Source organism: Talpa europaea (assembly GCF_964194135.1).
Source record: "Talpa europaea genome assembly, chromosome: 4".
In the NCBI taxonomy this organism is placed as follows: Eukaryota; Metazoa; Chordata; class Mammalia; order Eulipotyphla; family Talpidae; genus Talpa; species Talpa europaea.
The window spans coordinates 33,902,771-33,922,762 of NC_140070.1; the positions used below are offsets into that span (position 1 = coordinate 33,902,771).

At 46.5% G+C, this 19,992-nt stretch overlaps 1 protein-coding gene across 5 annotated transcripts in view; it reads left to right on the forward strand.

Annotated features, from left to right (window-relative positions):
• Window positions 1-925: 925 nt before the first annotated feature.
• FGFR1 (fibroblast growth factor receptor 1) overlaps window positions 926-19,992 on the forward strand; it is a gene marked incomplete at both ends in the record, with an annotated part of 38,289 nt that continues 19,222 nt past the window's right edge. For 4 of the 5 annotated variants that reach the window (XM_084232458.1, XM_084232459.1, XM_084232460.1 and 1 more), the window contains one exon: window positions 926-1,019. In XM_084232458.1, coding sequence (XP_084088584.1) covers window positions 926-1,019 — 94 coding nt within the window. Of the gene's footprint in view, window positions 1,037-19,992 lie in introns of all 5 variants that reach the window. The other variant, XM_084232457.1, reaches the window with a different exon arrangement.

Genomic DNA, 19,992 nt, shown 5'->3' on the forward strand with positions numbered 1-19,992 from the left:
GGTGGCAGCCTGTGTTTTAACTGGGACTGGCAGGAGCCACCAGGGAGTCAGCCCTTTCAAGGGACCTTGGAGTCCCCACTTCTGTATTCATTTCTGTATGATATCAGCAATCACCCCTTTGATACTGGGTAAGAGAATTGGTTCTACCTTGTGGTTCTGCATCCTGAAGCCCCTTTTAAGTACTTGGTGAGAGCTGTGTACTGTCAGTGAGGGAAGCTGGAAGAACCCAAGATATAAGTGCTGCAGACAGTTCTAGAAAAAAAAGAAGAAAGGACCCTGGAGATACATTCATTCAACTTTCTCAGTGCTTAGGTCCAGCGAGGTTCAGATGCTTATATGACTATTTCCTTGCTCTTGGCTTGTTCCTTGTCCATCTCTATTCCTCACCAGAGGGGTTGGTTTGCCCTAGAGGGAGCCATTGGCATACTTTACTCACCTCAGTTCCTCCACACTCTCAGAAGCCCTTGCCCATGAAGTGACAGAACTATCTGGGACTTTCGTGAGTGATATGCTTTTCTGACACAAAAAAAATCTCAGCACTTAGGCCTTGCAGAACTTCTTGACAGTTTTCCCAGCAAGTCTTGCACATAGTCCACACTCAATAATAGTTGTAGGACAGAATTAAAATACTGCTTTGCTAATTAAGGCCTCTCACCTCAAATTCAGCCATGGGGCAGCACCACAATTCTCTTCTTTGCGCCTGAAGGACTAAGTTCTTGTTTCAAGCTCCCTTCCAAACAGTATGATTAGGTGGCATGCTTTACCTGCTCCCCCACCCCACCCCCAGCCCTCTCCACCTTGCAATCCCTCCTAACTTTTGGTTTTCCTTTTTCCCAGAGTCAGCTTCAAAGGGAGGATTGAGCTCAAGCCGGAGTCTCCATGGAGGGGTGGAGCCTTGTCACCAATCTCTAACTGCAGAACTGGGATGTGGAGCTGGAAGTGCCTCCTCTTCTGGGCTGTGCTGGTCACAGCCACATTCTGCTGCACCGCCAGGCCGGCCCCAACCTTGCCTGAACAAGGTAAGGCTGGGGCTGAGGGGCAGCTTGGACTCCTGGCCCTGAGAAATAGGGTGGGCTGGGCCAAAGGTGATGTGGTCAACTGGGAAGGCTCCAACCTCGGTGGAGCAAGGGCTCCTTTCCTATAGGAGAGATTCCCAAGATACCTGGGCTGGTGTGTGGTTATAAACATAATCAACTTCATCAGATTTTGGGTTGTGTAGGCTGATAATACCCATTTACTAAAAATGAATGATTTGCTCTGGGTGGGTTTATCTTTTTTTTTTTTTTTTTCCCCTGAAAAAAGAACTTTTGCTTAGGATCCAAGAACCAGCTCCCTAACTTATTATAATAGATGATACATAAAATGAAGTTATTGAGGCAGTGGGGAATAAGTGGTCAGTGAATTTGGGCTTAGTACTTGGTCAGACTATGGGGAATGTTGAGGGGTGTGGGAACTTGATAAAGACTTCTGACTTCTAGGGCCTCCCCTGGTGGCACAGTGGTTGAGCGCTGGCCTACGAGGCTGCCTGCAGCCTCTGCAGCGCCAGTTGGTTCCCCGGCCGCCAGTGAGGGTCCCACCAAAAGAAAAAAAAAAAAAAAAAAAAGACTTCTGACTTCTAGAAGATTTGTTCCAAAGACATATGTTCTATAAAGGCTGACCATGCCTGCCATTTGCTTTCCTTGACATTGTCTTTGGAGGCCTACTAAGCAATTTGCTTTGGATATAGACTGTCAGAGGGATTTTGAAGAAATTGAGAACCAAGGCACATTATAGGGCTTGGGTGGAGACCTCAGCATGTTGGAAATTCAGAGAGGTTATTGGTAACAGGAACAACTTGTCCCACTGCTCATAGAATTTGCTGAAATTATGAAAATACTTCATAGAGATGACAGGTACAGCATACTTGGCTTTTGAGGGTCTTTGAAAAATAATATTTGGGTGTTTCTGCTGCCAATGGGTAGTGTGGCTTGTAACTCAGTGGTGGTCTCATCAAGAGAGTGGGAAGGCTGTGGGCGAGATACTCAGATGTGCATGTGACATAGCTGCATTTAAAGGGCCGTCATCTCAGCAGTCAGGACCTGTTAAATGATGCATGAGTGAGATACACTGTATGGGGAAGGAAGAAGGGAGGGTATGGGAGGCTTTTTAGGAAGTGCACTGGCTGGAGCCCAAAGGTTAATGTTGGATTTGGTAACAGAACTGAAGGTAAGACCTGAGCTAGAGCATGCAGGAGACCCAAAGTGTGAGAGACCATCTCTACCCATGAGCAGTTCATTGTGAGGGAAGGAGGAGGGGAAGGAGGAGACGAGAGCACAGATAAATAAATAAGGGTAGACTGTTTAAACCTCATAGTGGAGTCATAACAAAATGCAGTGGGAATACAGAAGCAGACAGGAGCAGGGAGCATCTAAGATGTGTCTAGAGGGGTGGGCAGGGGTTGGAAGAAGAGTATGAAGGGCATTTTAGGTGGAAGAGCGTGAGCAGAGTTGTGTATAAATTGTAGAGAGAACAAGTAGATAAGTGTAGGAAAAGCTGGAAGAAGTTAGCATTGTTCCCTGCTAGGAAACTATACTTAAATGGGTAGATACTGGGACTCTTGAAAAGTTTTGAGCAGGTCCAGCTTTTAGAAAATTGATCTGGCAGATGAATATGGGTGGGTGGGAGGAACAAGTGAGAGGGACTCTATTCAAATCCTTTTCCATCACTTAATGACGTCATTACTTGCTTTGACATATTTTCAACCAAACTGAGCCTTTGTTTGCTCATCTTTAAAATGCGGCCATTAATAAAGGATTAGAGGAGATAATCCTGATAAAGCACTTACAGGTAAAGTGTTAGTAGTTATTACTGCTGCTATTGCTGTTGCCAAAAAGACAAGTGGGACAGTTGCTTTGAATCTCTAGCTAGAAGTAAGGGTGTCGATGAAGTGGGCAGGAGGGGAGACATACAGGTCATAAAGGAAGGAAAAATGGTAGAGACACTGTAGAAATAACCTTGGGTTAGGGTTTGACATCAACTCTGGGTGACTGCAGACAAAGGCAAGATGAGATGAGAAAAAGGGAATGAGTTAGGGGGAGGCTTGGGTGAGGAGCAGAGAAGATTCGCATCACCTACACCACAAACTTTGATAAGGGAGTTCTAAAGCAATGGGGGCTTGGATGTGGTTTGAGAATATAAATTTATAATAGCCCATAGGGTACTTTTTTCTTTTTTAAACTTTCTCCAACTCTTTTGCAGCCTAAGGATGGATCTCAAGCCTGGGGACTTAAAAAGCAGGAAGGGGTGCCCAACGTATAAGCTTAAGCTTTAGGAATTTCAGGGGGGCAGCAGTGAGGGGATGGGGTATTGTCATTGAAGCTGCTGGTAAGTGACTCTATACGGGGAAAGGAAGTTACAGCAGTGTAGGAGGATGAGCTGCAGAGTGATGATTTTGATGAGGACAAAGTACAGGCTCCATGAGGGAGAGAGAGTAGGAGAGCTGGCGGGCTGTTAGGAGGCTCTGTAGTGGTAAAGACAGAAATTAGGCTGCCATTTTTAAAAAGAAGTGTCATTGAGGTATAATTTACATTCTGTAATGTACACTAATTTTAAGTGTACATTTCAACACATTTTCATAAATGTAACATTTCCGGAAACTTCCATACGAATCAAGATATCTCCCTGGGCCCTCCCTCTTGCCCCTTTGCAGTCAGTCCCCTTGCAGCACTAACCTCAGGCATCCACTGATCTGCTCACTGTCTCTGTAGGTTAGTTTCATGAACTATTCCAGAATGTCATATAATGGAATAATATGGTGAATGTGTATCCATTTACCTAGTTATTGGCCATTTGGGTTGTTAACAATTTTGGCTGTTATTACAAAAATTCCTGTGAACATTTGTATACCGTATACCTCTCTTACCCTGGACTGCCTTGGTTTTGATTTTGGCTCCACTTCTTACTGACTGTTTACTGTTAGGAAAGGTTCTCTTTGTGTCTCTAAAATATATTGAGGGCCTCCCTGGTGGCACAGCGTGTTAAGCACAGTGCTGTGAAGCTGTTCGCAGCCTCTGCAGCGCGGGTTCAACTCCCAGCCCGGCAGGGAGATACCCACATGGCACAGCAGACCTCTCCTGTCTCGCCCGCTGTTCCCCTCAGCAGTGTATTTCAGTCCGTCTGCCTGTTCTGCTCTCCACTCTGTCTCTGTTGAATCCTCTCACCCTCCCATGCCTCTAGCCTGTACCCCAGTTCTTGTATAAATAAATCTTTTAAAAAACTAAAAATATATTGATGATGGGCCTCCCTGGTAGCGCAAGGGGTTAAGCACCACACTGTGGAACAATCCTCATCCTCTGCAGCATAAGTTCTATCCCCAGCTGGGGAGGTGACCCACATAGCAAGGCAGACTTCTCTTGGCTCACCTGCTGCTCCCCTCAGCAGTGTATTTCAGTCAGTCTGCCTGTTCTGCTCCCCACTCTGTCTCTGGTGAATCCTCTCACCCCTCCCTCCACCCCCGCATCTCTGACCTGTACCCCAGCTCTTATGTGTATAAATAAATAAATCTTAAAAAAAAAAAATTGATGATGAACATCTGCCCCTGAATTCACTGGGAACACCAGTGCGGTGCTCTTCAAACAGTGCCCAGTACCTAGTCAGTGAGCAGAGTAATCAGTGGCAGTGTGGGTGCCTTTTCCTGGAACCCCACAGGAGACACCACACAGGGAAGGGCTTATTTCATAGGTAGACATGGGAAGTCTTAGGGCACAGAAGTGGAAACACTCTGGACTTGGAGAATAAGTCCCAGTTCACTATTGGTTGAGTAGGTCCCTTTCGAGGTAGCACCTTCACATCACTTACCCTTCTGAGCTGTCTGATAGCCAAACTTGGGCCTGTTGATTATTCAATAATGTTGTCCTCAAAAAAGACTGTCATCTGTATATATAAAATATTTGTCCCAGAAAGTTTTAAACAGATTACCCAAACCCTGTTCACATGGAGAGATTTTCTGCTTTAGAAAGGCTTTGCTGTGACTGGGAGGAGAGGGATTGGGGAGCCCCTCCCCCAGACTGCAAATACTCCTGAGGGATGGGGAGGGCCTGGAGTTTCTGGCTGTCCTTGGAAAGTTGATTTAATAAGGGTTCCAGGAAAACCAGTCCCCCTCCTTCCCTCCCTCTCCTTTCCCTTCTCTTACTCTGGATATTGAAGAGGCTGCCCTTGTTTCAGATCAGGCTTTGGGGGGATTTAGGGGGCCCCTTGTGGATGGGCTGAAGCTGGGTTATGTATGGAGGGGTAGAATGCCCTTTTCAAAAAATAAGCATCAACTTGAAAGACATTTGGAGCTTGAGGAGGGTTGTTTCTGTGTATTTTTCTGTCTTTTGGAATAAGACGGGAAAAATCAAGTGACGGAATCCAAAACTGCTTGTAAGACCCCTTCATACAGTTGGGAGTAGGGATGCTGCCCCCTTTTCAGCCATATCATGGGCTAAACACCACAGATCCCATGATTGGGGGATAGTATAAGATTTGCAGTCTCAAAATACTTTGCCTACATGCTCAGAAACCTGCAACTAATAAGCGATTTAATGGGCTAGGGTTTTACAGCTCCTCCCACCTACCCAGATTTGAAGGAGTCTGGTGGCCAGTTGAAGGGGGAGAGGTTACATTTAATGGAAAAGCCGCACGTTTCCATTTCTGGCTGCAAGCCCCCTGGAAGCCGGGCTTCACAAAGCAAGGCTTTGTCTTTGTGTTCCACAGAAACCTGCACCCATGGGGGAGAGGCTGCGAGTGACACTGCCTCAGCTTCAAGTTGTAGGGTCCTGGCCACCCCACCTTAACCTCCTAGGGATCCTGTAGCTGCCTTTGCCCGAAGGGGTATGCATTTCAGCCTTGCAGCAAAGAGAACCCCCGAACAGGTACCAAAGGGTATTCCACTACCGGCCTCAAACAACCTGTGGTCCTACTGTCAACAGCCAAACGGTGATTGGAGGGCAGCGTCTGGTGCTGCCCGTTTACAAGTAGGAGCACTCTTTAGCCCACCTGTGCTCAACTAATTTCTACCAGTGAAAAACCTGTTTACTTCTGCTTCTCACTGGATTTACCCTCTGCCAGAAGGCGAGTGGAATTACATGGAACAAAACTTAGTGTTGGAAGACCCACTTGAGAACAAGGGTGGAGGATTTGGGTCTGCAAAAGTCTGCAGGGTGCTTAGATGCGGGGTTCCCCCAGATGATCTACTCTGTTCCAGATTCTCCTCCCCAGAGGTGACTGGAGTGCCTTGAAAAAGGGTGTGTTCACAAGTGTTCCAGGGCTGAGCTGATCAGAACTGGGCATGGGTGGGGGCAGGAAGGACCCAGCGCTCTCTGCATGTGAGAGAATGTGAGGGAGGAGTGCTCACGTGTCCGACTTGACCACACTGGGCAAGTGCAGCAGAGCCACTCCAGGGCTGTGTTCTTGGCTCTGGCTTCTGCATTGCTACACCATTAGCTTCACTGATTTTCCACTCTGGCTTTGCCAGCCAGCTCCCCGAAGTCAGGGAGGAGGAATTTCTCAGGGAAGAACAAATGGCTGTCCAGAGATCTCTGCCATGGGTGGGGGAGGGGAGGGTGCCCAAACAAAGAATCAGGCCTGCAGTCTGTCACCTGGTTTCTGGGGCTCCCTGGAGTCTGGGGTAGGCAGGAACTGGAGAGAGTGTGGCAGGGATTCTTCTGAAGCCAGTGGCCCCAGCACCAGGGTGGGTCAGCCAGGCTGGGTAGACTGCTTGCTTGGCTCCAGCAGAGCAGTGAGTGATGGTTGATGTCTTGGTGGTGATGGACAGATAGCCTTGGGAGAAGTGAGTTCTGGAGAGTCGTTATCCGGGACAGTGAGGTATGGGGTCATAGAGCCTGACCCTTAGCTCCACCCTGTTTTTTACAGTGCTTCACTCCTCTGGGGTCGCTGGGGTCTCTGGCTCCCTGTGTGGACACTATCTTTGCCTCTCTCTTCTTTTCTTCCCTGAAACCTGGAAACTGGACAACTGTTCCCTGCTGACTGGGGAAAGTCCAGTCACTCTGGCGCTCTGGTCTCCAAGTTCAGCTGCTCAGGCCTTCCTGTTCTCTCAAGAGACAGCCCAGTCACAGATTTAGTGTCAGCATTCTGTTCTCTGCCCACCTACCCCCCGTCTCAGTCTTGGCCTCAGCAAGGGACTAGAACAGTGACTGCCCTACCTGGACTCTGAAGGGCCTGGAGTGAATGCCAAACTTTCCTGTTTGGGAGAAGCCTTCTGGAGTTGGGGCTGCTCCTAAACTTTCAGGGATGCTCTGACTTTCAACTGGTGATGGCCAAATAAGGGGTACAGTTACTTGTTGCCTCTTAGTGGTACCACAGTATGGCAATACAACTTGAGCCCCTACCCTCAAAGCTCCCCTCTCCTAGTGCTGGGTTCATGCTGACTCATTTTTTCAGTGCCCGCCCTCTTCATTTAAAGGCTTTGCCCCAGACTTCCCTCGTGTCCAGGGGTTTAAGTCTTAGCACTATCACTAGGGCCTGAGTTAGCTCCCCCACCCCCGACCAAGGAGCTAACCCACATGGTGCAACAGACCTCTCCTGTCTCGCCCACCACTCCCCTCAGTAGTGTATTTCAGTAGAATCACCTGCGTGTGTTTTTTTAAAAAGATTTATTTCTTTATGCATATAAGAACTGGGGTACAGGCAGAGGTGTGGGGGCTGAGAGGATTCACCAGAGATAGAGTGGGGAACAGAACAGGCAGACTAAAGTATGCTGCTGAGGGGAGCAGCGAGCAAGTCAGGAGAGGTCTGCTGCACCATGTGGGTTCACTCCCTGGCTAGGGATTGAACTCATGCTGCAGTGGCTGCAGATAGCTTGATAGTGCTGAGACTTAACCTCTTGTGCCACCATAGAGGCCCAGAATCGCCTGTTCTGCTCCCCACTCTGTCTCTGGTGAATCTTCTCACTCCCCACACCCCCACACCTCTGGTCTGCACCCCAGTTCTTCTATGCAAAATAAATGACCCCCCTCCCCGAAAACTGGGGAGTGCTGGGGGTAAGGGGTTTGTCCATTTAGTTCCAGCACTGAGAAAGATCCATCCAGGCAGAGCTTGAAACCCAACGCCCAGTGCTTATCCCATGTGTTGTGCGTGGTTCCTGCGGTGGGTTGTGTAAAAGGAGGTGAATGTTAGGGCAGCGGGCCCTGCCATTCCAGTGAATGCGGCTGTGTTTCCCGGGCCCTGGATGTGTAGGCGCATTGAGCCTCAAGTGGGTGAGAGGGTCAAGGAGTTCGGCAAAGAGTGGATCTTAGTGGTTTGGAACCCTGGCAGGGAAAGAGGTTAAAAACCATCAACACTGAAGTTTCAAATACTTATCAACAACAACAAAAAAAAAGTTGAATTTAGAGCTTAGCCTTTCCTCAGATTTTTCCAGGATTGAAAACTAGCCTCTGGCTAATGACCCATTCATCATTCATTCACTGATTTAATTTGCTTCCTCCCTTTGCTTCCTCCCTCCTACACTCCCTCCCTTCCTTCCTCTCCCGTCCTTATTTCTTAATTTCTGTCTCATTCCTTCATCCGTCTATCCACTTATATACCCATCTGGCCAAGTATCATTTCTATTTCGTTGTCATCGAACACTTTATAACCATTGTTTTTCCTGTTCTTTAGACGGATATAGCCATCCCCGCTTGTCTGTTCTTTCGTTTTGTAGTTCCTACTCAATTCTTAGCTTAAAGTTTATCTTGGGTTTAGCTTAAGGGTCACCACCCTCTTGGTGATAGTCTTACTCCGTCTAAAATTAATCACTCTCTCCCCGCCCTTTCTGTTTAACTTTCAATCCAGCACTTCTTCTGCCTTACATTATATGGCGTTTTTAATATATAACTGTGTCCTCCAGTAAAGTAAAGTTCTGTTTCATTAGAGAGAATAATTGTATTGCTCTTTTAAAACATGTTTTTTTGCTCATTGTAAAATTTAGAAATTCTAGACCTGTAAAGAGAGAAAAAAGTCTTATAGTTCCATCCAAAATTTACCACCGTTAACTGTGACTTAGACTTTTTTTTCCTTGCATTTGTATACTGGATTGTAGCATAAACATGTATTTATTGCCATGCAGGGAATTTTTTTTCTTCATCTTTAATAACTACATAGTATTCTATAATGTGATTGTGCAAATTTTATATATTTACCCCATTGTTGGGCATTTAGGTTATTTTTAATAATTGGCACTTGAGTGAGGAGCACTCAAGTAGGAGCTGCTCCTACTATTTTTAATAATTGGCACTTTTACAAATAAAATTTACCCAAGTATCCAAGGTATTTATAACCTAAAAGTTTTGACTACACTGTGTCAGATTTCCCCATAAAGGTTATACCAGTAAGGATCTTTTGAAGTAATAGTAACTATTTCTTCACATTCTGGGTGCTTTACATTTTTACATCTTTATACCAGCCCTGTTGCCATAGGTTGTTTTCCCACAATCAAATGAGGAAACTGAGATTCAGGGAGTTAAGTCACTTACCTGAGTCATTAGTTGGTGGGATGTGAAAATAGGATTCATGTTCAGGTAGGTATGGCACCTGTTTTTTTCCAGTGTGTTATACTATGTACCTATATCAAACTGGGTTCCCCACAAAATTCTGACAGACCAACCTTTGAATTTAAACATTGGTGGGTCAGTCCCCTTTATTCTCACAGGAAGCTTGTCCCCCCCCCCCCCCTTTCTGAGGTGGTGTGGAAATGGGTGTGACTGGGGTATGAGCCTCTGGAGACACTTGCCCAGTGACATTCTGCTCTCTTGACTGGAGGTTACACATCCCTCATTGCCTATAAGGGGCCTAATGAAGGTGGTTCCCTAACTTAGAATAGTCAAAGAACAAAAACCCCATAGAGTCTGCTTTTTGCACTGCAGCTGAGCCCTCCTGCTTGGAGAAGATCTAGGATCAGGGGTATGGTAAGTCTCAGGTGCCGAACCTGGGTAATCTTGGTATTCTACACTTGTGTTTGAATTCCGTGGTATCTCAGGGTGACACAAAATAAGCATCTAGATTGCTTCCAAAATGGTTATAGTCCAGCACCATCAGATGGATAGAAATAAACATGTCAGAAGATTCAGAGAGGCTAGAACACTAGCATTGTTTTTAAGATAGAGTATTTTTTTTTTAAATGGAGAAATGCAAAAAGAGGAGGGAAGATCCTCAAGTTTTGTTAGTATTTACATTGAACAAGTTGTTTCAAGCAAACACACAGCAATATTATTAGGCTAGTCAGAATAATTATAGAATTTAAAAATACATTATTAATTTGTGGTATGCTATCTAAAGTGTAATTTAGGAATAGAACACAGATTTATTGAAAATTGTTGGCAAATATTTTCTGCCAGTTCTGTCATTAACTATCTGTGTAACCTTTAGGGGAAAACATCAAAAGTTGCAGAGACCCTTCTTGAAAGGGTGGCCAAGGGGCCTCTCTGGTGGCCTAGGGGTTAAGTCTCAGCACTATCACCTCTAAGGCCTGAGTTTGATCCCTGAACAGGGAACTAACCCACATACAGCACAACAGACCACTCCCTGTCTCACCCACTGTTCCCCTTAGCAGTCAGTGTATTTCAGTAGATCTGCCTGTTCTGCTCCCCACTCTGTCTCTGGTGTATCCTTTCACCCTGCCCTAAACCCCAGTTCTTCTACACTAGATAAATAAATCCCAACTATCAGAAAAGATAGAAAAGGAAGGAAGCCAAAAACAAATGCCGGTCCTACCCCCTAGGCCAGTCCTGGCCAACGTTACTCTCATTCGACATAGGTTAATACAGTAAGAGTCTCTTTTAAGAAGTGTCATCCACTATATCAAACAAGAACATAAACCTAGGTTATGAGGACATTTGAAACCACACGGGAGATGACCTCTTTCCAAAGGGAAGGGACTAACTGACCCTTATTTATGGAGGTGAGGAGCTAGAGGGGAGGGTCCGAGGTTTTATCTATGGAGCTCTTACATCATCTAACTCAATCTAACCAGCACTGCTCATGGCATCCTGTCACCTGGCAGTCTTGTTCAAAGCTATTGCCATGCTCCACTCCCAGACATCTTGATTCTAACAAGAACAAGGATGTTGATATTGCTTTTCCAGGGACCATAATTTGAGAATTTCTGATATTAATTTCTTATCCCAAAACTCTATAGGAGTAGGTGTTATTTCCATTTTCTAGGTTGGGAAATTGGCTCAGAGAGGTAAAACACAAAAACACTTGCCAAGGTTAAACTGCTAATCATTGGTGAAGCTGGAGCTCAGCCTTGGGTCTGTTAATGCTGACAGCTTTAACCCCTGTGCTGGAGGGTGGGAAGTCAAGGGGTCTAGGAAGAGGAAGACAAAACTGGCAGGGAGGGAGGTGGGGAAGGTGGAAGCGGACCCAGTTGGTTTGTTTGGAGGTGGAGCTTAGGGAGGAGAAAGGACAGAGAATAGGAAAAAGTGGTCTGAAAGCTTTGCTCCGAGGGAAGGAGACCCTCTTCCTGGACCGCCCTCCTGCTTCGCCTGAAGCTTCCGGGGCTTTAAGTCAATTATCACCGCCTTTGGAATGTTGATCAGCTTTCCAGCAGGCTGTAGGCATCCCTTTGCATTCAGAAATCTCTGCCCCTTTATTGTAAAACTTCAGAATTGACTTTGGAATTAAGATTTATTTTCTTTAGGTTTTAGGAATTAGCTTTTGAACCTTAGGAGAGTCAGGTTCATCTACTAACTGCTAAATGAAGTTCTCTTTGGCATTCACAACTTGTCTTGTTATTTGAGCGATCACGACTATATGAATGCCTGAAGAGTATGTTTGGAAGCAGCATTTTAGAATTGTAATCCTTCTCCACTACGTAGTGCTTCAGACTCCCAATCCACTTTTACATTTACTTGCCTAGCTAGTTCTTATGGGATAATACAGCATCTGAGTTTCTAGAATCTGGGCTCATAGTTTTCTGCCAGTCTCTCAGCTACTCCTTATCTCCCCTTCCGAGGCTGCTGCTACTGAGAATACCAGAGAGAGGAGATGAAGAACAGAAGCCTGTATGGAAGATGCTGGTAGCCTCAGCTCTGGACCAAAGCAGAATGCCCTCTTATGGAAAGTTAACTCCTGGTCTCTTGCCTCCCCACACACCAAAGGCTGCTTGTGCTTGTGAGGGCAGGAAGGATGGTTTTCAGTGGGGGAAGTTCTCACTGTAACAGAATATTGGTCAGAGCTGGAAGGGGCTAGAACTTGTCAAGACAGCCTACCCCACCTGAGAAGGGACATGACTTACCTTGATTCACACAGAGTGGCTTCCACTCATCTATGCTCTTTCTGCTGCACCCAGCCATTTACAACTATTTGTCATTCAAGGAGTTTGGTACTAAATGTTTTCTATCAAGATTTCAAACCTGGCTCTCTCATTTGTGGGACATCGCAAATATTAACAATGCCCAGAGTAAGAATCTCTTTCCAAGGACTGTTCAGTATGCCCCCGGCCTTTTGAGAAGCAGGTTCCCCCATTGTAGATACTGGCATTTACCTTCACTTGCTTCTTTCAAGTGCTTTCTACCGGAGAGCCATATCATCTCCAATAGAAAGGTCCCTAAACCATGTTCTTTTAATTTCTTCAGAGTACTAAATCCCCAAATTACGGTGCATGTGAAGGAGAGAAAGAATGAACACATGGCTACACCAACAGTGGGTTATAAATGAAACAACGCCCTGCAAACCTGTGGAACAGACTCTTGGTGCCATTGTTAAAAGCATGGACCAGTAGAATTTTACCCCAACTTTTGGAGACCTGCGTAGGGTTGACAACTTATTTTATCACAAACATGCCATCTACTACCATTACCACGTGGTTTCTTTTTCTGTTTTCATGAAACACTTAAATGCCCATTCTCCTCACCCCAGTCCCTGGCAACTATTGTTCTACACTATTTTATTTTAAAAGGGTTTTTTTTGCCCCTACCTTTCCCCAGATCCAGACCCACTATAGCAGCTTTGGGAGGACTCTTTGGGGTGTTGAGATCCCCTGTGAATTGTGCTCTCAAGCACCCATTGTCCTTTTGGAGGGCCAAAAAGGCAAATTCTGAAACAGCTGAGGTTTCTGCTAATTCATCAGCGAGTTTAGGGAGCAGCAACTTTTTCCTGCCCAGCTGCTGGCGTTTCCTTTCCCTAAATAAGCTCTGTTTGATTGTGGGGGAGGGGAGGCCTCCCAGAGGCTTTGCTAGGGGGTGGAATGGAGGGGGGAATAGGAGGGTGGGTGGGGTGGGAAGGCAATACATTCTTTTCTTTTAGGAACCTGACCTGACTGTAAGGTCAGAGTACAGCGGAGTAGAAGCTGCAGGGTTACCTCTTCTCCGTTGATTCATCTCACTCTCCTCCCCTCCCCTCCCCCACTCTTAATGATCTTTCCATTACAGAGCCCAGACCAGGAAGTGCATGACAGGTCGCAGCTGCAGACACATGGCTGGGAGGCCTGGGCTCCAGGCCAGTGGTGGGAGGGTCTGAACTCCCCTTCTAGCAGAGGGACCCCCCCACACACACACAGACACACACCAGCTAATTGTCCAGCTTTTCCCTCAACTTAATGGAAAGTGTTCTTCTATATTATAACAGTTGGTGACCAGTACTTTTGCTTTGATTTTAGGATGTGATTTTGAATAAAGGCAGGAAAAGACCCCACCTGTGTGTCTGTTAGGGGGAAAGAATGTCCTTCTGCCCTGTAACATGTCTAGATACTTACAGCCTACAACTCACGTAAATGGTCCTTACTGAATTTGGGTTCATTGTGGGGAGTAGTCTGTCATCTAGCAAAGGCTTTCTAAATGCTTTTCCAAAAACAGGGCCCACCTAATATGGCCTTGGAAACTTCCCAGATGTCCAGAGGAGTCATTGGACACAGTCTAAATGCCACTGAAATGATCGCTATTCCTTTATTAAATATTCTATCAAAATGCCATTTTCAAAACATGTTTTGGAAAAAAGGTCTAGAAGCATGGACTTTGCAAATACGTTTTTGTGATTTGGGTCTAAATCCTGATTGAACGCGTTGAGATCGCCTTCATTTTTCCATCTTCTTAGGGGATGGCTCTTTCCACATACAAGCTTGCTCAGGAAGTGTTAATTTACCCTAAACTGTGTCCTAGAGGGGGCAGTTGTCACACAGAAGTTTCTGTCTCCACCGCCAGCTGTGTTGTTGGCTTTCTTCCCTGAATCTGCCAAGGCCGGATTCCTCTGGTGCCAAATGTGAGCCAGTGACACAAACTTCTAGGAACTGTGAGTTTAGCCTGCCCGCCCTTAACTGCAGGCCATCTCCCCTGGCTCCTCTTGGGTGAGTGGGCCCTAGGCTTCCTGCACGTTGCCAGGGAACGTTCCTCTTCCCTGAGCAACTTTTTCCTGGTAAGGTAGGAAGGAGAGGAGTGTACTGGGAATCGCTTTGGAAAAATGGATGCAATGAAAGTTTTCTGTTCAGTCCACGGTGTGTCAGCAAACAATTGAGGTGAGAGCTTTTGATGGGGAGAGAGGAAGAAAGGAAATTTCTTTTAAAACAACTCCTGGGCACATTCCTTTGTTAATCACTTAATTATAGCCCCAGAGTGCTTTCCCCGCTGGCGGGAGGTGGGTGGGGGGGGGGATGCTGGTGCTGATTTAGAGACAAGAAGGGGAAAAAATGCAGGTACCAAGGAGGCATCAGATAGAGCCCACACTGGAGGTAAGAGGTGGGGGGCTCGGTGGGTTGAACCCGACTCCATTCTGACGCCTTGTTAACCCTCAAAACATCTGTCAAAAGGTTTACACAAACTCTGTGCTGAGGGTACTTTTGGCCTGGGTCTCCTAAGTGGACTTCTCCGTGACAGGGCCTCCAACTTCTCAGCTCTTGGAACCTGTCTTTAGGGGGTCCTGGGACAGCACAGGGACCTGGCTGCGCCTTTGGCCAGTGCAGGCGGCTCAGCACTAAATTACAGTGACGAGGTGGGACACACAAAAGGCCGAAATCTTTTTTTAATAAAAACAAAACAAAACTCCGGCTCCAAGCCCCTGGGCTGCTGAATGGCGATGGCTTCCTGTCAGGATTAGCCGGACTGCCTGGGCATGTGTGCGCTGCCTTTCTCCTCAGGAAATACCTTTAGTAAGCCCCGGTGGGGTCCCCATGGCAACGCGCGAGGGGACCTGCTGACAGAGGCCATTCAGCCCGCCATTGTTCTGTAGGCCCTTTGTCGGGAGCTGTATTGCTGCCCCTCTGGCAAACACAGCAGTTTGCACCGTTTTGTCAGGCTGAATGTGGAGTTTTTACATTTTAATGGGCTCTTCTGGCAGTGGTCCATTTGCATGCAAAATGTTCCTTCTTCTTTCCCTTTTTCTATTAAAAAAAAAAAAAAAAAACCAACCCTACACTCCAAATCCCCTGGATTGGGGAACTGGTGAATGCTACGGGATCAGGGTGTCAGGCCCCACCAATTGATTTGGTGTTCTTGTCTCCCCTACCACACATGCCTGTGCCCCCCATTTTCACCCGGTTCCCCTGGTTCTTGGGGACCTCATGAGTTCAGGGAATCATATATATTTAGGGTTTCCTCTCTACATCCCAACTCTTGTAGGACGATCGTTGTTCCCTGGGATTTCGGTGAGATTCCCCCCTTCTGGTCTGGCCTTGCCATACTAAAGTAAGTTTTCAGTTCCATTTCAAAGCCAAAATAACGTAATAAAAACCCTCTGCAGAGGGCTCCCGGAGCCCCGCTGTGCTGTTCTGTGTTCCTTTTAAGTTGCTTTCAAAGCCACCCTGAGTTCCTCCCCCACCCACAATTGCCCCCTCATTTATCTCTGGGGAGTTTGTGCCAAGACTGTAAACATTCTTGGACCACCAGTTCCCCATGTTACTGAAGAGGATGACCATGCGCCCCTAATTTTCTTAACCCAGAAGTCCAAAATCAAAAGGATTTCAAAGGGACAACAGAAATTGCTGCCCGGAGACATCCTGCCTGAATTTGGTTGGGCCCTAAGCCCCTTGGTGTATAGAATATAGATGATATTACAGCTTACCTTAGAGGGTAGATAAAAACATATGCTTGTGGACCAACCCACAGCCAAGCAACATAAATAAGCACAAGATAAAGCCCTGGAAATGTGTAAGTTTCTGGGAAGACACTTTGAGATAAAGAATAGTTGGGGAAGTCTCAGAAGAGTGAGTTTTAGGGAAATGAGATAAGAGGAGAACGGCGGCGTCTTAGGAGAGGGGAAGTCCATTGGGTGGGAGAAAGCAAAATAAAAGCAGTGATGAGGGCACAGACTTGGCTGGAGAGGGAGATTGGACAGCTGAGGTGGGGGAGGGAAGGTTACTGAGGGGCTTTGGGTTCTGGAGGGGAGGAAATAAATGAAAGCTCCCCCAGAGTGTGAGGGGATGAGAAGCCGAACGCCCAGGTGGAGAGGTCAGGACTTTTGAGCTGGTTCAGTTTGCGGATGTGTGATCAGGAGCCCTGCCCGAAGGGAGGGCAAGGAGGGCCAGATCCCTTTGCCTAATGTTCTTAATCTTCTCAATGGAGTCAGGCAGGGGTCATCGGAGGTCATCAGCTGTAAGCGGTAATCAAGGGTGAGGGACTGGGGTCAGAAGAAGCTATCAGGTGACTGATGTAGAATTGAGCCAAGGATGCAGGGAGGGCTGGAGGGCCGGGCTGTCCACCTGTGGCCAAAGCAGAGCTCTGACTACCTTGTTGGGCCACCTCCCTCTCCTGTGCCCAGTAGAAGCATGGTCTGTGGAGGAGCCCAGGACCTAGTGGCCCAAGCATTTGGAGCCTGTGCTGACCCTTTTTGTGACTTGGGGTTAAGTCCCCGCCCCCATTTTCTATGTCTAAATGGAAAAGAGCATCAATAGCATGAACATGAGTATAAACATACCTTGTAAATTCTCAAGTGCCATATAATACAAATTGTTATTATTTCTGGGTATGCCATTATCACAGTGCCCGCCCCCAATTTCTCCAATTGCCGAATGTGCAGTCATACCATCTCAACTTTCAGGGGTACGTGCGCATGGACAGGAAATTGCACTTATAAACTAAAAGCAGCAAATTATTAAAAAGGTTAATTTATAATGATGTGTGGTGACCAATGTTAATTAGATGCATTGTGGTTATTTTGAAATTTATATAAATATCATTTGATGATTCATGATAGATTAATATTGATGAATCATGATATCTGACACTAGTGCTATATGTCAATGATATCTCAAAAAAAATTTTTTTAAGCACTTAATTATAAGGTAGTCCTTGTGGGGCTTGAGAATATTGAGGGAATGAGGAAGAATAAGGCCAAAGAACCAACTACACAATCCAACTCGAGGTAGGAATATGGGTGAGGTTAGACAGCACTGATGAACATCACTAAGGGTTTCAGTCACTTCTGGAGATCAAGGATTATAAAAGCACAGTGAAGGTAGAGACTGCCTTTCAAAGCCAGAGGATGTGTGTGGATTCTGGAAAACCAGGCTACCTGGGTTTGAATCCTGGCTCTGCTGCTTACTAACTAGGTGGATCATCTTGGACGAATGCTGAAACTTTCTGTGCATCATTGTCTCCTTGTAGGGTCAGGAATGGGCCACTGAGCAGGTTTTCTGATCCAGCAGACCAGGTAAAGGAGGAGGAGTCAGAGTCCTCAGTGGTTTTGCAGGTTTTTATTGGGATTTACCCGGTACACAGGCAAGGATGCTGGGGGTCCGGGAGGCTGGCAGTCCTCCTAGCCCCCAGCAAGTCTTCACTCTATCTGGGGGCTCTGCAGCCTTCTCTGCTTCTCTTTTGGCTTCTTCTGGCGTCCCCGTGACGCCGCCCTTAAAAGCCCAGTCTTGGCCCAGGTGAATCCTATCTTCCTATGCCCACACCCTACTCCAGGTGCCCGCCATCAGGCATGCATTCAGGACCGCAAAGATCCATCATCTATCCTGATGGCGGGAGGGCAGAAAAGCCTGACATTTTTCCTTACTCTACACCCCTCCTTAAAATAAGGGTAAATCCTATCAAACCTCACAGGGTTGTGTGAGGATTAAATGATTGTCTGTGTTAAGCATCTCAGTTTATGGGATATAGTAAGCACACAGTAAATACGGACCAGTATTAGTACTATCGTTTTCAGAGTTGTTTAGGGATCCCAAGATAATATATGGGAAAACACAAGGTGAACTGCAGAGTACTATGCAAATATGTTATTCTTCAGCATGTGGGGCTTGGGCATAGGTAACTTCCCAAGGCCCATTTGCCTGTTTAGGCACTAGGACTGGTAACTTGCAGGTATATTTGTCCATGTGGCACAGCATTCATCATCTCTACAGAGAAATGTGTTCCCTGGGACTTCCTTAGTTCTATTCCCTACCTTACAAATTAAAATCATTATTATTTTTTTACTATTTTCTATTAGAAATCTTCCATTCCAAGCTGGTTATACAACCTGGTCTCGTCTTCCACTACTCCTCAGCCCAAGGCACAACCATGTTCATAAGCACCTCATTCTTTCCTGCTCCCCCCAAAATTTTCACTTTCAATCAAATTCCTTATTTGCTTCCCCCTGCTTTCCCGCCATTATATTCAACCTCTGCTGCAAACACTACTGTTCACTCTGACCACTGATACTTTTCTGTAACCTGAGAGCCAGTGTTGGCTTGCCTGTGCGGGGTTCTTATATTCTTTTCCAGTTGTCTCATGTTGCAATACAAAGTGTTTCATACATGTCAAGGACTAGTGTAAATCTTATCACCCTGGTTAGGACAAGGCATAGGTCTTCTGCTCCTTTGTCTAAACTATTTCTTCTTGCACAGAAGAACCTCATGATAGCTATTTTAAAGAAAGTACCCTGTCAGCTAACCCACATGGCGCAGCAGACTACTCCTGCCTCACACGCTGCTCCCCTCAGCAGTGTATTTTAGCCTTTCTGCTTGTTCTGTTCCCCACTCTGTCTCTGGTGAATCCTCTCCCCTCATCTCCCGCACCTATGACCTACACCCCAGCTCTTGTATGCATAAATAAATAAACTAAATCTTCAAAAAAAGAAAGTTCCCTGTCTTCTCCTTGGACTTTAGGGAACAGCAGGGCCATGAATGGAGGTTCTTATTGAGACTCCATTCCCCTGACCTACACAATGCCTGAAGCTGGTGGAAGACACAGATTCAGAATCAAGAACTTGGGTCTGGGGCCTCCCCGGTGGCGCAGCGGTTGAGCGCTGGGTTGCGAAGCTGCCCGCAGCCTCTGCAGCGCTGGTTCGATCCCCGGCTGCTCCCCGGCCACCGGAGGAGGGTCCCACATGGCGCCCAGACCTCTCCTGCCGCCCGCTGCTCCCCTCAGCAGTGTACTTCGGTCCTTCTGCCTGCTCTGCTCCCCGCTCTGGCTCTGGTGAATTCTCTCACCCTCCCGCGCTTCTGACTGTACCCAGTGCTTGTATAAAACCAACCAACCAAATAAATAAATAAATAAATAAGACATGCCTCTAGAAAATTAAAAAAAAAAAAAAAAAGAACTTGGGTCTGTTCCCAGGGCAGACCCACCTGCTAGATGACTCGCAGGTTTCTGGACAGACCTGCCATAAGCAAAATCTGCATCCTGTTGACCTGGTGGTAATTATATATAAAGCCTTGCTATTTTGGAGAAAAGTAGGAAAGGGGAGGGATTCTATGGGGCTCCATTAACATTGTGCTTCTGGATACCAAGGCAAGCACAGCTCCTCACCATACTGTTTTTTCTAGCTGCTTTCTTCAGCATTACTGAAAAGCATCCCAGATCTGCTACTTGTATTCCTTGAGAGAATAGAGAGGCTCCTTTAGAGAGGCAGGAAGGGATGGGTGAATTGCATGAGAATCCTTTCCACTTCCACTAAAGGGGATATGGGATCCAATCTGCTTGGCCTTCCACAGTTCTTCTGCCACCTGTCCCAGGGACCTGCCTCAGAGCCAGCACCTCCTCAGCCTCAGATTCAGGCTGCTGAGCAGGAACCTTTGTCCTCTTCTGTTTCCTGGATTTTTGTTCAAGCTGTGGCGGCCTTAATCCT